Below are 17,812 nucleotides of genomic sequence, written 5' to 3' on the forward strand. Positions count from 1 at the left end.
TTACTTCATTAAATTAGTTCATCATTGTCAGCATCATCATCACCGATTTTTTTTGTTATACTTCACTGGATGTATTAAGACCTGAGTCAATCCAGAATTAAAACAATTATATCGTTATTTTAGACAGAAAATCCTCGCTGAAACTCAAGAACGATTTGCATGCGGGTCCTGCATTTGGATGTTTGGCCAAATTCCTTTTGCACAGCTCCGGCAACCGTCCCTAGAGCCAACACACGCAGCGTACGAGCGTCGTTTTTCATGGCGCGCCATCGTCTGGGTCGTCACGGCAAGCGTTTGCAACGATTCAAGGCCATATCCGGCAAATTTTCACCGCAAGCCAATGGAGTAGCGTGGAAGGAAAATGCTCACGGGGTGTATGTAAAGACCAGCTTACACGAAGCACCAACACTCACCAGCCACATATAAGAATTGGTTTTACCCGTTCTGGCAATGAAACAGTTTGTGTTAAGATGTTAAAACACCGAACAGAAACCTTATGCACGGAATCCCATCTGCATCAACCACTCGTACTCGTGGTGAACATGAAAAACATGCTCTGGTAGTATGTGCATTGTCTTTTAAACTGATTGGTCCACACCAGAGACAGCTTTCTTTAGAGCCTAGTCTCAAACGGTGTTAGACCAGAGGACGCCAAAAAGGCGAACAGCACAAAGACAATGCACGATCGGGCGCGTGCTTTTAAGAGACGGCGTCGCGAGCGTTAAACGGACGCAATGCCCCCCCACCACCACTGGTGACCATCATTGGCCAAGCTCGTTCTCGTCACGCGCGTCAAATTACATTTGCGCGAGTGGCCTTGCAGAAATTATGAAAAACATTAAATTAACCTGACGGCATCGCGCCTGACGGGGGCCTAATCCACGAGCGCTGCTGTTGTCTCGCCGGAGAGGGAGCCGGCCGTGTTGCTGAGATGCGTAGCCGTGGTGCGTCGATTCCATGAAGCGGGGCCGTTACGGTCACCCGTTCTAATCGCTCTCAAACCCAGGCCTATTTTGCAAGGGGCAGTCTATTGAACGGCATTGGTATTGTTATCCGTAGTTTTGTTTTGTTGATCTGCTCTGCATTGCGCTTGGTGGTGACCTTTGCGCATGATGAATACTAATAAGCCATCTACCCCTGCGACTACTACCGTGATTGTTATGCGCGCTGCACAACGCCGATCGTGCGTCCAAGAATTAGATCGCTTATAATTTAAGCGACGTTGAGCATGCACGCTATGCTTACATTAGGATACAGGGGCAAGATGTACAAATAGGGCGAAATAAAATCGATAGTACAAAATGAGGCTGGAAAAAAAGGGACAAAATAAGCAATCAATCTTGAATGGGCCCACGACTCCGAATTGTGGTAATTTATTTAATTGCTGGAGGGGGGGGTTGGGAGAAAGGAGACGCTATATGGTCTCATACCACCGAGTCTGAATTGTGACATTGTCAATGTTGTCACGGCGCTGCTAGGGGGCTCTAGAGCCACAGAAATCGCCAAAGACGTAAAGACTTGGGCACTCACACTCCGGAAGTCACAACACCGGCGGCGTGCGGATGCCACCATTATTTCGGCAGTGGCATTAACAAATAGGTTGAGGGTTTTGTTGTATTTTCTTGGTGCTTTCGGTAAAGTCACGTAGAAGGGAAACAATAAAATAATACAAATATAAAACAATAAAATTCTCACGACGTTTCGACTGCAACACAAGCAATCATCATCAGGTGTGAAAACCACAGCAATACAATTTAAAATTTTCTTGCTGTGGTTTTTCTGGCTGTGGTTATCACACCTGATGATGATTGCTTGTGTTGCAGTCCAAACGTCGTGAGAATTAGATTGTTTTATATTTTTATTATTTTATTGTTTCCCTTCTACGTGACTTTACTGAAAGAACCAAGAATATGTATCCCTGCAGCCACGAAAGCTTTAAATCAAAATGTTTTGTTGTAGTTGTTCTGTGTGTGTGTTCATTAATTGGGGAAGTTATTGATCAAGGCGGAGATGGCTGGGTGGCTAAGAAGTCAAAGCGAAGCAGACCCAGAACCGTTGAGGACCCGGGTTCAAATCTAGGTTTCGGCCTCGCTGCGATTAAATCAGGCGATGCTTGCCGGCTCAGTCACGAACGACTGCACAGCGAAATCAAATGCAGGTTTTGTTTGTCACTTAGCTTGGCTACCTTCCAGCTATGAGAATTAAAATTATCGGTTCGACTATCACACAACGACAAACACCAGTTTCACAGCAGAGTGAGCGTGCGGGAGTAAGCACGTGTGGGGGGCTTTTCATAGGCTCCGTGAAAGTCTCGGCCTCGCCCAGCCGTTGAAAGTCAAGCGGGGTCCCACTACGCTGCTGAGATTTCCGAATGGATTCTTCGTCTCATAGGACGTGACGCCAATCTCGCACGCCGGGAAAGAAAATTGCACGAAGGGATAAAAAAACCACGAGGAAAAGGCTTTGCTAAAAGGACGCGGTTGGCCCGCATTTACACACAATTCTCGACATTGCAGCATGTGGACTCAAATACAATCACGGTGTCCTTCCGAGCTGAAATATTGAAGCCCGAAAATTAATTTCCTGCTGCCACAGCACGCTCACTCATGCTCGCTCCACCCCCCACCATCGCCCTGTTCCCGTGTGTGGATTTAACACTTTCATCAAGTTCTGGCTCATGGCTAGATTCCTTCAAAGGGAAGAATTGCATTGGGGTGACGGCGACGGCGACGCTCACAACCCACGCGTTGCTCGCTCGCTCGCTCCCTCTCGTAATCAACAGCCCGGGCGTGCTACGGGTGCGCCGAGGCCAGACGCAGGGCCTGACGCGGGTCCACGCGGGTCCACAAAGATGCCCTCTGGGGAGCTGCGGATTGCGCGAATGGGTGAAGAAATCCCTTTAATTGGGCGCGGCTCAGCGGGCTGCGGTGCATTGGTGCTCCGGAAAAGGAGGGCCTCTACTTTTTTTAAAAATAAATTATAATCTCCAAATTGTTGGTCAAACCTGAAGGCCTCTTCCACAATGAAGCAGAGGACCCAAGACCGGTTCAAATACCAAATGCCACTGATGTTAGCCATGGTCGAGAATAAAACTCTTTGACAGGTCCATAGGACAATGTGCTAACCACAGCTTCACCCTCAACTAATTTCCATGCATCTAAACTTGTCTATGTGTGTGTCACGATTATGGGGTTGTCTCTCTCGCCTTCTGTGTCCGTCTTTGTGTGCCTCTCTCCGAGCTCTGTATCTATTCCCATCTCCCTATATTTGTCTTTCTCTCCCTACGTGTATCTATTTATTTGTCTCTTTATGCATCTCTCTGTGATATGTGGCTGTCTCTTCATGTTGCCCTTGTGTGTGTGCCTCTCTCTCTCCGTGACACCACACTCTCCACGTCTCTCTCTCTCTCTGTATCTGCTTCTATGACCTCTATGACCCCCGCCGTCCTGCCCATCATCTGAACGCTGCGACGCCTCTGGCTGACCGAACGCATCGCCTGTACTACGCGACGTCTCGATAAATATTTTTTTAAACACCACTGGTCAACACGCCAACGCTCGTCGCTCATCCATGAGAGATGATCCGATCTAACGCTTGAGAGATTGAGCCAATGGACACAGAATCACCTCCGTCCTCCCACAACCTTATAGGACCGCATTTTAGCATCATCACCATCAACAGCCACGATCAACCCAATGCTAGATAAAAGCTTCCCTTACGCCGTAGCTATCTGAGATGCAACAATCGTGCACCGCGCCTTAGCATGGAGCGGAAACGGGCCAGAATCATTTACACAATCGTAAGCTTGGCCATCCGTAACCCCCCCCCTCTACCCCCCCTGCCCTCCAACGCAACAACACAAACCAGCGGCCGGCAATACAGGCCGGCCCTTGAGCCTCCACCCCACGGCGATTCCTCAACCCACCTCCCCCCGCTGCGATTCCTCCACCCACCTGCTGCGATTCCTCCACCTACCTGCTGCGATTCCTCCACCCACCACCCCCTGCTGTGATTCCTCCACCCACCTGCTGCGATTCCTCCATCCACTACCAACTGCTGCGATTCTTCCACCCACCACCCCTGCTGCGATTCCTCCACCCACCACCCCCTGCTGCGATTCCTCCACCCACCACCCCCTGCCGCGATTCCTCCACCCACCACCCCCTGCTGCGATTCCTCCACCCACCACCCCCTGCTGTGATTCCTCCATCCACCACCCCCTGCCGCGATTCCTCCACCCACCACCCCCTGCTGCGATTCCTCCATCCACCTGCTACGATTCCTCCACCCACCACCACCTGCTGCGATTCCTCCACCCACCACCCCCTGCTGCAAATCCTCCACCCACCACCCACCTGCTGCGATTCCTCCACCCACCTGCTACGATTCCTCCACCCACCACCACCTGCTGCGATTCCTCCACCCACCACCCCCTGCTGCAAATCCTCCACCCACCACCCACCTGCTGCGATTCCTCCACCCACCTGCTACGATTCCTCCACCCACCACCACCTGCTGCGATTCCTCCACCCACCTGCTACGATTCCTCCACCCACCACCCACCTGCTGCGATTCCTCCACGCACCTGCTACGATTCCTCCACCCACCACCACCTGCTGTGATTCCTCCACCCACCACTCCTCTGCTGGGATTCTTCCACCCACCACCCCCCCTCTCCCCCCCCGATCTATTCGGACACGTTCACCTGACACGTTCAGCTTCCCGCCGCGTCCCCTCGGCGTTCGGCGGCGGGACACTGCCGAAGGCGCCGTTTCGCTGCTGAGCCTTCTCCTCCTGTCGCCACCGAGCGCGCCGCGTCACGCCTCGGTGCCATTCATCACCGGCGGCGGGAGAGGGCGGCAGGAAACTTTCCACTGCGAACGAAATCGATTCCCGTTCAAAATCCTTTCAGCCTCCGCGAGCATCGCCGGGCTCTGCAGCCCGATGGGGCTGAACGAAGCTCCAGGCAGACAGCGGTGCCGCCGCTGTTGTTGTTTACAATTCCCTCCGGTTATTCCTCTCCTCCGCATCCCGATGTGCCAACCCCCACGGGAGTGAGCATACGCAACACGAGGCCGCTGCTTCGTGTGCGTTGTTGCTCGTGGTTTCCACGATGCTGGCCCTGCTGGGTGAAGGGCCCCCACCACACGCACTGTGTGCGTATCGTGGGGGCCATTTGATTCGGTCGTGCATCACCACGCCGCTCAATGCCGTTTGGTTGATGGCAGGCGGCATAGGTGTCGCAGCATAGTACAGCGCAACGATGGATTTAGCAGCGCTGCCCTCTGCTGATAACGTCGCACCAAACAGCGCCCTATAGCAGCCGTTCTACGCATGGCGGTCGTCCATTCGAGGACTGTCCAACAGGCTAGAACCAGCTTAGCTTGCGAGATCTGACCAGATTGGTTCCTTTGCGAGTGACTTGGGTCACAGGAAATAATAACGTAGCGGAGGGAAAAGTCAAAACCTCTTTCATTCTGCTCTAAAAGCTGCTTATCGTGGGCACATTGCCACTGAAAATCATCGCAAACTCAATGTCCCGGGACAATAAAATCTGAGTGTGCAAGTGCACGCACATACATGCGTATAAGCACGTACGCGCGTATACGTGCGAATGAGTGATCAGCTCTCCGCGATCTAAACCCAGCGGCCTCGTAACAACTCCCAGTCGTGCACAACGTCATTGGCGAGTGGTGTTGGAACATACTGTGGGCCTTCTCGAGGTCGACTCAGCCTTAAATGAGTAAAGTGATTGGTGGGGTGGTTGAAACATCAGCAGCGGGGAGGCAAAGGTGGCTTGGATGTGGTGCTGGCCACGAACCCTCATTCCTATGCCACACCAGCCTAAATCGGTGCTTTCTATTAAAAGTGGCCAAACATTCTGCAAATATTTCAATGATAATAATAATAAGTTACAACCATATGTCAGGATGTCGGATGAAATCCTACCCATGCTGCGCCAGCCGTTGGGGATGTTTGACAATACTTTACGACGCTGGTCAGTGAGTGTGTTGGTCAAGGGAGGTGCCCAGGACACGTTGAGACATCACTCACAATTGGTTTGAGCCGCGGTCGGGAACCGAACTCAGGTTCCCGGATTTTAACGCACAGTGTGTTCACAGCTGCAACGGCGCTCACCGCCATAAAAATATACGAGGGGATCGTTTTGGCTTTTAGTTCACGTTTGTATGCGTATATGCGTGCGTGAGTACGTGCGTGGGTGGGTGCGTTTCCGTGTGGGAGTGGCGGCGGATTGGATGGCGCACTACGAACCCGGTGGATGTATTCAGGAACAAATATTCGGCCCCCTTGTCCGCGTGTACGCCTGGCCACGAATGCGCATGCGTGTACGTCTGCCGGTGCGCGCGAGCGCGTGTGCGTACGCGCGTGCGTGCGCGTGCGTCACCGCCAGCGCTTGCGCCCCTCACAATGCCACCACAGCCGAGCCAAAGTCCCCCCCGCCCCAGCCCCAAACGAAGCCATTATAATCCCACGCCGTGCGTGGAGTAATGAAAGTGTCAGATGCCACCTGCACACAATCGCTCTCTCATCTGCTAGTAAACGCGTCTTTCATTTTCCGGGAAGCAGCCACAAGTGCAGCCGTTCGCGTAGCGCGGGAAGGGTTGGGGGTGAGGCTGGCGGGGGTGGGGGGATGTCTCCTCCTGCTCGTCGTCGCGTGGAATCGCAGTGCGTGATAGCGCCCGAGGTTCGTCGTCGTAAAAACGCGCGCGGAACGAACGAACGAGTAATTGAGTGAGTGGTTTTAATCGACAGATGAACGGGACGGCTGTCGCGCGAGTGCCAATGCCAGAAAAAGCCACAGCGCAAATGCCCTCTGGGAGTTTTTTTTTAATGAGGGCTAAATCTCTATTCATCGCTGTGACCTCCGTAATAAGTCCGGTTTAGCCTGCCACTGACAAAAGGGGGAAAAAACGAATCGGCATATGCTTGTCTTTGTGGAATTTTCAGATAAATTACCACCGAGTTAACCTTGCAAACAACTTAAGCCTTGCGAATTGCGCCTTGTTCCATAAACGAGGAGTAGATTTCTCAACTTGTATTCCTCCAATGATGTTGCTCCTTGGCCAGTGTCAGGGAGCTGAACCAATCAACGTTAAGAACCGGAAACACCAGCAACAACAGCACCAGCAGCACCAGCAGCTCCTGCAGGAGTTCCCAGCACATGCTGCGTCGTGCCGAGCAAAACGCAGTACAACCCGAAAACGCGTGGGAGAGCTGCACTGCAGTTGCCCACAAATCGTATTCTCAACACCGTGGCCCTCTCGTATGCCATAGGGAGCAGGCACCGACCACCTGAGAGCATGTCATGATGCGGTGAAAACTGGCCAGTGGTTGAGACTAAGGATGGAGGTGCAGCCAAAGGAGGCAACACGCCCAAGGCGACGTCCACCGCAGAGATGGAGTGATTGAAATAATAAGCTCATGTGCAGGAGCTACATACATAGATTGTTGCGCCGCAGTCACTGTCTCTCCGGGGGAGAGAGACGATAAACTGCTTGTAGGGGGCTTTCATCCTGCAGTAGATAGATCATGGCTGATGAATAAGATAATAATGATGATGATGAAATTGAAGTGGCTTAGCGGCTCACATGAGCACAAGAGTATAGTCTTGCTTTTTGGGGCGGTGTTTTTCGCCGAATGTAAGAAAATAAATTAAATGAATTTATCCAACCCTGACATCTCGGCTGTCGGCAGGTGTGATATAAAAGTGAGTGAAGGCTCCGCTCGGCTCGTGAGCGCGCGGATTACACGGACCTCGGAGCCGTGTCCGTCACCGCCGATGACCCCTCATCTCATCTATTATAGCGACACGTTTAAAATGTTGACTTTTCATTCCCGTCGGGTTGAACGTCACGCGTCCGAGAAGAGGTCCACCGGGAGACGGAGCCATGGAATCAGTGCAGGCGCTGGGTGGATTGTTACCATCGCTGGATCGGCTGAAGGAGGCCTTTATCCAGCAGTAGATTGACCATGGCTGACGATGATGATGGTGGGTGGGTCAACGTGTAATTTCTCCTGGACTGGCAACATTATTTTACAGAACGTATTCAGCGATAGTTTTGTAAACTATTTAATTTTCAATTGGAAGATAGATTACTCCACTTGAACGTATAAATAAAAGTAGGTTTTATACTAATTAGGCTGGGACAAACAATCAAAGATAAATTATAACTAGAATTTCGTACGCTTGTTACACAAGAGTTGGATTGCACGTGTAAGAATCAGTTGTTTACGATTCATACAATTTACATGCAAATTGTATGTGAAATATTACTTTCAGACTATTGGAAAAAAAAATGCAGAACACAAAGAACTGAATATGCAAGACAGCCATGACCAATCCACTGCTGGATGAAATACTGCCTAAGCCATTGCCATCTCTCATGGCCTTGCGATGTAACGATAATTTATCTCCCCAGTGCTGCCATTTACACAAGGCGAATTTGACTTGGGGGAGACCAAAGATCAGTTCAAACATTCGCCACAGATCTGGCTCTGACATCGCTCGTCACTCATGTTAGCTATGGCTGGGCAGCACGCTTAGATTGGCTGGTTCATTGTGCAGTCAGCTAACCAGCTGCACCACCGATCCATGTCCATTTGCCTATAAATTTGCATGGATTGTCAATAATACAATTCTCATGTGCACAATTCTTTGCACGTATCACGAACGTGATGATCGAAGATTGCATTTGCTGAATCGGTGCATAGTTACATGCCTAACAAGTACACGGCAAGTGATAAGATTTGAAAAATATATTGTTTTTCAGGAGGGTCCTTATGGAGATATTGTACCAACATCTCACTGGTTCTATGAAACGTGTCAGGAACACGTGAAGAGCGCAGAGAAAGAAAAAAAACAACATATACGCACATCGGAAGAATGATCCCAACTCTGCGCAGATGCCAGTAACATATTTGTTGTACTGCCTCGCCTATATGCACCTCCCTGTCCGACCAAAGGCGCGGCGGAAGGAGGGGGGGCTTACGTAACCGGCGCGAACGGCAAAGATTGAAACTCTCGGGCAGCAGCTTCATCGCCCCGCGTGCGTGCGACGCGCCGCGGCGTCCCCACGCGTGTTCATGCTCGCCACGCGTGTTCATGCTCGCGCGCCACGCGTGTTCATGCTGGCGCGCCACGCGTGTTCATGCTCTCGCGCCACGCGTCGCTAATGCGCGTCGTCAGCAAGGAGGACCCCATCACTCGACAACTGCCGCTTGGAACGTCGTAAATTCGGCTCGCCCTTCGCCACCCGGGGATCGTTTCAGCCTAAACCGCGAGCGCGTCTCTCGCGCGCCCCGCCAACGATGATGCACTAAACGCCAGTGTTCAAATTCCCAGCCCCATACACACACACCCCTGCCCGCCTGCCCCCATCCGGTTGCCATGGGGACGCCGCTGTAATCCCGCGAGATAAAGATCTCGCGCAAAATCACAGCCGCCGTCGACAGGCGGACGACGGCAGTCTCGGCGAGACGGCAGGGCAGCGGCGGAGGGCAGCGGCGGCGGCTGCCCGTTTGACGGGCATCGTTTTGTTGTGCCTTGGCGAGTTACGCAGGCGCCTGTGATTACGATAGTTGACGATGGACTTGTGCCGTTTTACTCCTGATCTCTACGTTGCCATCATCATCAGCAAGTCATCATCATCATCATCACGATCCATGGGCAGATAGCCCCCGGAGGTGTGCACTGCACATTTCGTAATTTGTTTCCACTTTCCTCTGTCTTGTGCCAACATGCTCAAGTCGTGGCCCACGTCTCTCTGGCACCAACCTCAAGTCGTGGCCCACGTCTCTCTGGCACCAATCTCAAGTCGAGGCCCACGTCTCTCTGGCACCAATCTCAAGTCATGGCCCACGTCTCTCTGGCACCAATCTCAAGTCGTGGCCCACGTCTCTGTGGCACCAACCTCAAGTCGTGGCCCACGTCTCTCTGGCACCAACCTCAAGTCGTGGCCCACGTCTCTCTGGCACCAATCTCAAGTCGTGGCCCACGTCTCTCTGGCACCAATCTCAAGTCGTGCCCCACATCTCTCTGGCACCAACATGCTCAAGTCTTCGCCCACGTCTCTCTGGCACCAATCTCAAGTCGTGGCCCACGTCTCTCTGGCACTAATCTCTTGTGATGTCGTCGTCAAGCCATTCTCTGTTGGCTCTTCCTCTTTTTCCGGTTACTTCCATTTATCTGAAGAACACACTTGTAATTAATAATAATAGGGTTTTTCCCCCTTTTTTTCTGGCAACAAAACTGAAACCTTTTTACGAGAATTCATGTCTGCATTAACCACAATACTTGCATCAAAATGAAAACAAAAAAACATACTATGATAATATATGCATTGTCCTTGAAACTCTGGCACCAATCTCAAGTCGTGCCCTACGTCTCTCTGGCACCAATCTCAAGTCGTGGCCCACGTCTCTCTGGCACCAACCTCAAGTCGTGGCCCACGTCTCTCTGGCACCAATCTCAAGTCGTGGCCCACGTCTCTCTGGCACCAATCTCTTGTGATGTCGTCGTCAAGCCTTTCTCTGTTGGCTCTTCCTCTTTTTCCGGTTACTTCCATTTTTCTGAAGAACACACTTGTAATTAATAATAGGGTTTTTCCCCTTTTTTCTGGCAACAAAGCTGAAACCTTTTTTACAAGTATTAATGTCTGCATTAACCACAATACCTGCAGTCAAAATGAAAACAAAAAACATACTATGATAATATATGCATTGTCCTTGTAACTGATTGGTCCACACCAAGGGACAAAGAAAGCCGTCCCTTGGTGTGGACCAATCAGTTTCAAGGACAATGCATATAATATCATAATATGTTTATTGTTTGCATTTTGACTGCAGGTATTGTGGTTAATGCATACATGAATCTTTGTAAAAAGGTTTCAGTTTTGTTGCCAGAAAAAAAAGGGGAAAAACCCTATTATTACATTTTGGTACTGGCAAAGGAGGTCTAATGATGTCGACACTTGTAATTGTCCTGTTGTTGTTCTCCATCCTACACGTGTGTCCCAATAGTGCCAGTTTCCTTCTCATAACTGCCTGCATCATCAGGTTGTCTTCTTCTCCGTGCAACCTTTGTCTGACTTATACGTTTGTCACCCTTTGGGTCCAGTTTAGATGCAGTATCCTTCCATAGCAATGCATTTCAAATGCCAATAGCAGCAAGTGTGGGCTGGTATAAGAGGGACTTCGAGCTTTGGCTCTGCACACTCTTGAGTTCTGGAACATTGAGTACAATTCGCGAAATATGTGCGTTGTTATTACGATTGTAACAAAAAACTAAAACGTGTCCCCGAAATCACACGGCCGGATGGATACACTGTCCCACGTACAACAAAATCAGAATCTTTATTTATCCTGGAGGAATCTGATGAGCGATGAAGCTCTTTTTCCACAGATGTCCAGCTGGGGTGGGTCAGCAAATGACATCCGACAAACAACGCAAAACAAATTATATAAGCGCAACATAGAGACAACGTAAGCAAATAGAAATACTCTTTGCGGTGACCCCTAAAGGTTTGGGATCGCAAAATGAAAATCACACTAATTGCGACATCACTATTGTCACAACAAGGCAGCCACTGTCTTGGCTCGGGACCTCTGCTAAAAGAGCAGAGCGTGGAGAGGGACCTGTCCACGCTTCGTTATATCCCTGTCTGTCAGCGGCAAAACAACAAAAAACCAAAATAAACCTTAAACGCTGCTCAAGAGTGACACACCAACTGCTCCTTCGCGAATGGGATCCCATCATAAAGAAGCAAGTTTCCCCGGTTAACGCTGACGTGCATCGTAAATAATAAAGTATAGCAATTAATATTTATGTCCCAGTCAAAGTATCAGTTAATATTTATGAACGCGGTAAATAATAAAGCACCAAATTCAATCAACGGCTACAATTAAACTCTTATCACCAAACATAACTCTGATCAGAGTCTCCCCATCACTTTAGCCAATAGCTGCCAGTTCATTTCTTCCTCACAGATACACCTTGTTCTCCCCAAAAAAACTGTGTTCCCCTGCGTACCCCACGTGTCCACTTGCAGGAGGGTGTAATCTCAGCTGGGTGTGTCCGTGGCGGGACCCTAGGAAAAACATTTCCGCACCCGGCACCCCACATCGAGTATACCTCTCAATATGATGGCCTGGCAACTCATCACCTGCCACCTACTCCAGTCAACTACCAGCGACCCGGAAATTACTCCGTGAGAACTCCCCGTCAAATTCCACTGCACACAGAATGTCAAGCACCACCATGTACATTATTCCCCTGTTTTCCCATGTTCCGCCTTGTACCATATTTACCCTGTGCTCCATACCCCCACCAAGTACTCTGTGCCGCGTTCCCCTGTGTTCTACATTCCACCTTGTATCTTGTTCCCCTGCGGTTCACGTTCGACCAAGTAAAACGCTACACTGACGAACGACGTTCCACCACCACCCCGCGTTCTATCGTTCCACCACGTGCGAGCCCACCGTGCCGTGTTCCTCGTAACCCACCAACGCATCCCCCTCCCGACCCCGCGTATGCAGTTCAAGAGCCGAATGGCTCACAGGGCTATACCAAAAAAAAAACTGAAAACTGAAGTTCCGCCGCCGCACCCCGCGTCACGAGCCAGCGCCGCGTACCTGCCAGGTGGGAGCCGCCCTCCCAGGCGGGGCGCAGCCGTGCCCGCACCACGCATGCCACCTCGGCGCCACCGCAGCCGCCGAAACGAGCGCGCGCGCCGTCGTAGAACCAGCGCAGCGCGAGCGACTCCACGCGCCTGCACGGTAAGGGGTGGGTGGGTGGGTGGGGGAGGTGTTGATGGGAGTAGGGGGGGGGAGAGGCAGGCGAGTGGGTGAGTGAGTAACACGGGGGCGACTCCGCTCGGGCAACACCGCGGGGTGGACGCCACGGGTGGACGCCCGGCAGGCACTCCCCAAAGCCGGAGGTCTTCGACCGGGCGCGCCGCTTCTGTCCGTCAAGACGCACGATCTCTAATGCTGTGCAATAGGAGCTGCCGTGTGCATATACGGACAGAAGCGCGACAAACAAACGGAGACACGTACGACTCCTTCTTCTAAGCCAGATGTCCCATCATTGCCCGAGGTCAGCCGCTCAAGATTTGCTTTCTCTTCTCACGTCACGTACACGGTCCTCGCATCTCGCTCCACCGAGTCCTTTCCTCTCACCATCACTCTCCCTCTGCCCTGCACCGGTGGCATCTCCGCCACCCTCCCATTTGCATAGTCTTTGTCTCTTTCTCGACACGTGCCCAAACCCGGTCTAGGATCCATTAAATTTATCGAGCATTTGACGAATGCACGCACAATTTTTTTTCCCACCATATTTTAACAGTTAAAATATCCCTCTCTGCGCATTCGCTAACAAAACATGTAACACGTTTGCTGCGCGCGTAATGTAAAGCAACGTGAAAAGAATTGAGAGGAGCCGGGCCGATCCGGGCACTGGTGGCGACGCGTAACGCCCAAGCCATCGCAAGACACCACCGCAACCTCCACCACGACAATCACCGCGCTCACAGGTAAACGTGCCACGCTCACCCCACCCTCGTTTCAGTAGCCGGAATTAACCATCCGCCGCCGTGAGACCGCGCGTCTTCTCTCCCGGTGCACATCTACAGTCTGACCGCATCTTACCGGAACGCTCCCAAAAATATATATATATATTTAAAGAAATCCACATGGAACCAATGGAGGGGGGGGGGAGGTGGGAGGTTAGGGGCGTCTAAATAACTAAATAATAAATAAATATCGGCGACAATCCTTGTGTTTTGTGACGTGGAACCGTCACATCGTCAGCCTCCTCCAGAGCGAACGGGGTACAAAGCGCAGGGTCCGGTCCGCGATTCTTGGCTCCGAGCCAGCGATCGCTTCCCGCTTCATCCCCCGCCCATCCCCCACCACCGCCTCCGCCCCCCCTCCCAACCCGTCTGTCGGACGTGCGAATCGGCGAGTTACAGTGGCCGGCACGAGGCTGATTGCGCTCCCAATGGGGGGATTGGGGGGGCTCGGAGTGATGGTAGGAGTGGTGGGGGTTTGGGAGTTATGGTGGGCGGGCGGGCGGGCAATAGAGGGAGAGAGATGGGGGGGGGGCCCAAGATGAGTGAGTCCACTGCTGCTCTGTGTGCTCAGGCCTGCCCGCCCGCCTGCCTGGTGGGCGTGGATGGCGGGCGCATCCATAAGAGGGATAATTGGATGCCGCTCCTGCCCCTCTCCTCGGGGGACGGAGGGACCCATAGCAACCGACTCATTACGCCCACTGACATACGCGCTCGCCGACTCGAAGCGCGCTAATGAACGTCACTGGGACGAGGGTTCTCATTACGGCAATTAAGTGTGGGGGGGGAGGTCACACCAACTTGTTTAAAGCGTTTAATTGTGCAGACAAGCTAGCAACGAGCTGTGCCCGGCACGAATTCAGCGTGATGTGCCGTTGTACGAAAATGATACAATTGTAAAAAAAAAAAAGGACACCGTCCACACGATGCTTCGATTGCCAAATGAGGACCAATAAAATACAAACAATTTCTGTTACCCCCCTCCCACTGTGTGAAAACGAGCACAGCATCAGCGCGGTGCACTTGGCACGGACCCTGGTACAAGGAATGAGATGGGACCCCCTCCTCTCCCTTCATCCCGTGGGCCCCTGTGCAGCTGCACTGCCTGCACACTCGATAGCTACGCCACCGCAGGACGGAACATTGAAACTGCACTCGGCTGTAGAGCAACCTAAAAACAAATATATGAATTTCCCCTGCATGTGCCTTACCACTGGCACCACGATCATATAAAAACAAAAATTGGCAAATGTAAAAATAATTTCCCCATGGTGCGTGGAACATTACATTTCATATCCGTTAATTCTCCAGAGGTTTACACAGAGAGAGAGAGAGAGAAAAAAGAAAAGTGTGATCCGATCATGAACATGGATTTTGCATGTTTTAATGCGGCCCTCCCAGTTTCTCCCCGCTGGAAACGCTGCATCTGCTTGATGTAGCATTAGCATCACGCTTGGCTCAAGCGCCCAGCAGTGGCGTGCAACAAAAGCTCACCCACCACGTATACAGTGCGAGCGCACGCCACGCCAAACAGCCCCCCCCCCCACCCCCTCGCACAGTCTAACCACACCGATCATCAGCTCGATTGTGTGAACCGAATCGGGACCGGGCCACGGCCGATGCGGCAACCTTACGCACAAATGGCGCGTCAAAGACTCGGCGGGCCTGCGAGCGGTGCAGCCGCAGGTCCCAAACCATGGGCCGCATCGTCAACGCTCCGCTGCTGCTCCTGCTGTCCTCGCTCCTTTAAAGGGGGAATGGACACGAGGTCCACTCTGCTTGTGAACAGACAATTGGGTGGATAACAAATCTAAAATTACATCTTTAATCTGCTGCTATTAATCCATGCGGAGGAGGAGGAAGACGAAGAAGAAAGAAATAAGAAGCTCGACTGCTGTTGTTTGTAAATTGATAGTCCTCTTTCAAGCCAACGATTGGTGGCTCCCGTGTGAATCAGAATCAGAATCTTTGTTTAGACTGGAAGAATCCGATGAGCGATGAAGCTATTTTTTTTTACAGATGTCCAGTAGGGGGCGGGTCAGCAAGTTACAACAACAAACAAGGATATGAGTGCAAAATAGAGAAACGGTAAGCAAGTCATTAAAACATATATACATTAACAAAGTATACAAGTACAAATTGCATACGCACATTAATTCATGTCACAACGGTCGTGGGAGATGTATGACCATACTTCACCATTCGATTCGGCACGAGTTGGTGAAGAGAGGGGAGGCCCACAACTCTCTTGGCTATCGGTCGCCAATGATGCTAGCCGTGGCCAGCAAACAAACTCAGGTCACCGGGCTCATAGCGCAACGCGCTAACCACCATGTTTGGCGCTCTCCCGACAAGACTGCTGTTGGCGAGCACCTAATAAGTGAAAATAGAGGGGAGAGGTTGCCGGCACCTTACATGCACGATTGCATTTCTAGATTTAAAGCTTTCGTGACTGCAAGGATCCATACTCTTTGGTTCTGTTCGGTAAAGTCACGTAAAAAAACAACAAAAAATAAAAATTCACGACGTTTCGACACTCCACTCACTCACTCCACCCACTCACTCCACACACTCATTCCACTCTCCACTCACTCACTCCACTCACTCACTCCACTCACTCACTCCACTCACTCACTCCACCCACTCACTCCACTCACTCACTCCACTCACTCACTCCACTCACTCACTCTACTCCCCCCCCCCCCCCCGCTGCTGGTCCGTCATGGTCCCCACCCGCTCCTGGTCCATCATGGCCCATACACCTCCAACGTACATCGTGCTCATTTTTTATACTAATTCCTTTGTCAAGCGTTTTGCTTCCTCCCACACAGCTTAAAGGACGCGACCTGGGCTTGGCTGTTTTCACTCCAATGCTGTCCTCATGACAGCACGGTCCCTTCACCTGATGAAGGCCACTTGTGTTGTGGCCGAAACGTCGTGAATGCACGATTGCGTTCACCTCCCCAGTGCCGATATTCGCACGCAAAAACTTGTGCTCAATTTACGTTGAGTCGCGACATAAGAGCGTGCAAAATGCGGACACTAAGCACCTCACCGGCATCACGCACACTCAAGAGCCGTCCCTAAGCTACGGCGAATCGGGGCGACTGCCCCGGGCCCCGCGCTTTGGGGGGAGGGGCACGCTTTGCCGTCACAGTGTAAAATCCAATGGTTCCAGTTTACTTTGAAGACGTTGGGGGGCCCACACGGTGGGATATGCCCAGGGCCACGCACCACCCCCCCCCCCTCCTCTCATGGACGGCCCTGCACCTTCGTCGGTGGATCTGTGGCATGGCACTGACCGTCACACCACGACGAATAAACACAGCACGGCAAAAGCAATCGGCAAATTTAAAATTATTTGGCGACAGCGTGCCAACACATTAACTCGGCCGCTGCGGCACGGGCTGCCAGAGACACGCAACTGCCATTGCCATCAACAGGGCGACCTTTTGCCGAGGCCGAGGATAGGGCAGCCCGACTGTGCCTCCGCGCTTCCAATTACTGCACCGCCGTGCTGATCATTTTTAAAAATAGGCGCATGTAGAAGAAACACCCCCCAAACACGCGACGCACAGACCGCTGCGTGGGTTTTCACGGTTGTGCTACCGCGCGGCTATCCCGTGTCTTGTGGTGCTGTGCAGCATGTTGTTCGGATTGTGCCACGTGTTGTTCGGCAGGATTGTCCGACGTTTCGCCCCACGTGCTGGGAGCTTCCTTTGTTAGGTTCTCCCGCGATAGAGCCTTGAGGAGAGCTCCAGCACGTGGAGCGTAAATGTCGCACGTTGCGTGTTTGTAATTCCGAACATCTGTTATCGCGCGCTCTTACGAGTCCAGCCCATCACAAACACGCTGCGCTGATCACACACACAGGAGCATGCTCTTTGGAATAACAACACTGGTTTAAGTTTGTTGCAAAACTGGCTCAGAGGACGGATCCCGAACATCTAAATTTCATTAAATTTTTACTTTCAACGGCATCAAGAAGAAGTAACCGACGGATAATGAGCGGAGGCGACCTCCAGTTCATGGGACCAACCGCGGCCCCTGTAGCACAGCCACCGGCACTGGTGCGCGTGGTGGACTCGCCCGTGTGCCCGCTTTACACCGGTAGACATCACCGGTGGACTTTAGCCATAATTACCGAGGAGTCGCCGCCGGAGCTTCTGCCGTAAGGGGGGGAACCGTATCGTGGGAGAGCCAGGATGTTAACCTTTCGCCGTGAG

The 17,812-nt window shown here is 51.9% G+C and overlaps 1 protein-coding gene across 6 annotated transcripts in view; it reads right to left on the reverse strand.

Moving 5' to 3' along the window:
- LOC116940922 (uncharacterized) overlaps positions 1–17,812 on the reverse strand; it is a 67,050-nt gene that overhangs the window by 27,087 nt on the left and 22,151 nt on the right. For 5 of the 6 annotated variants that reach the window (XR_004402619.2, XR_004402618.2, XM_032951306.2 and 2 more), the window contains exon 4: positions 12,652–12,788. Coding sequence is in view for 4 of the 6 variants with exons in the window: in XM_032951306.2 (XP_032807197.2) it covers positions 12,652–12,788 (137 nt within the window). In the remaining 2 variants the exon portion in view is untranslated. Of the gene's footprint in view, positions 1–12,651; positions 12,789–13,569; positions 13,900–17,812 lie in introns of those variants that run through there. The other variant, XM_032951308.2, reaches the window with a different exon arrangement.

Source organism: Petromyzon marinus, chromosome 10 (genome assembly GCF_048934315.1).
Source record: "Petromyzon marinus isolate PM22_M1 ecotype Great Lakes invasive population chromosome 10, UKy_Petmar_22M1.pri1.0, whole genome shotgun sequence".
Taxonomy (NCBI): Eukaryota; Metazoa; Chordata; class Hyperoartia; order Petromyzontiformes; family Petromyzontidae; genus Petromyzon; species Petromyzon marinus.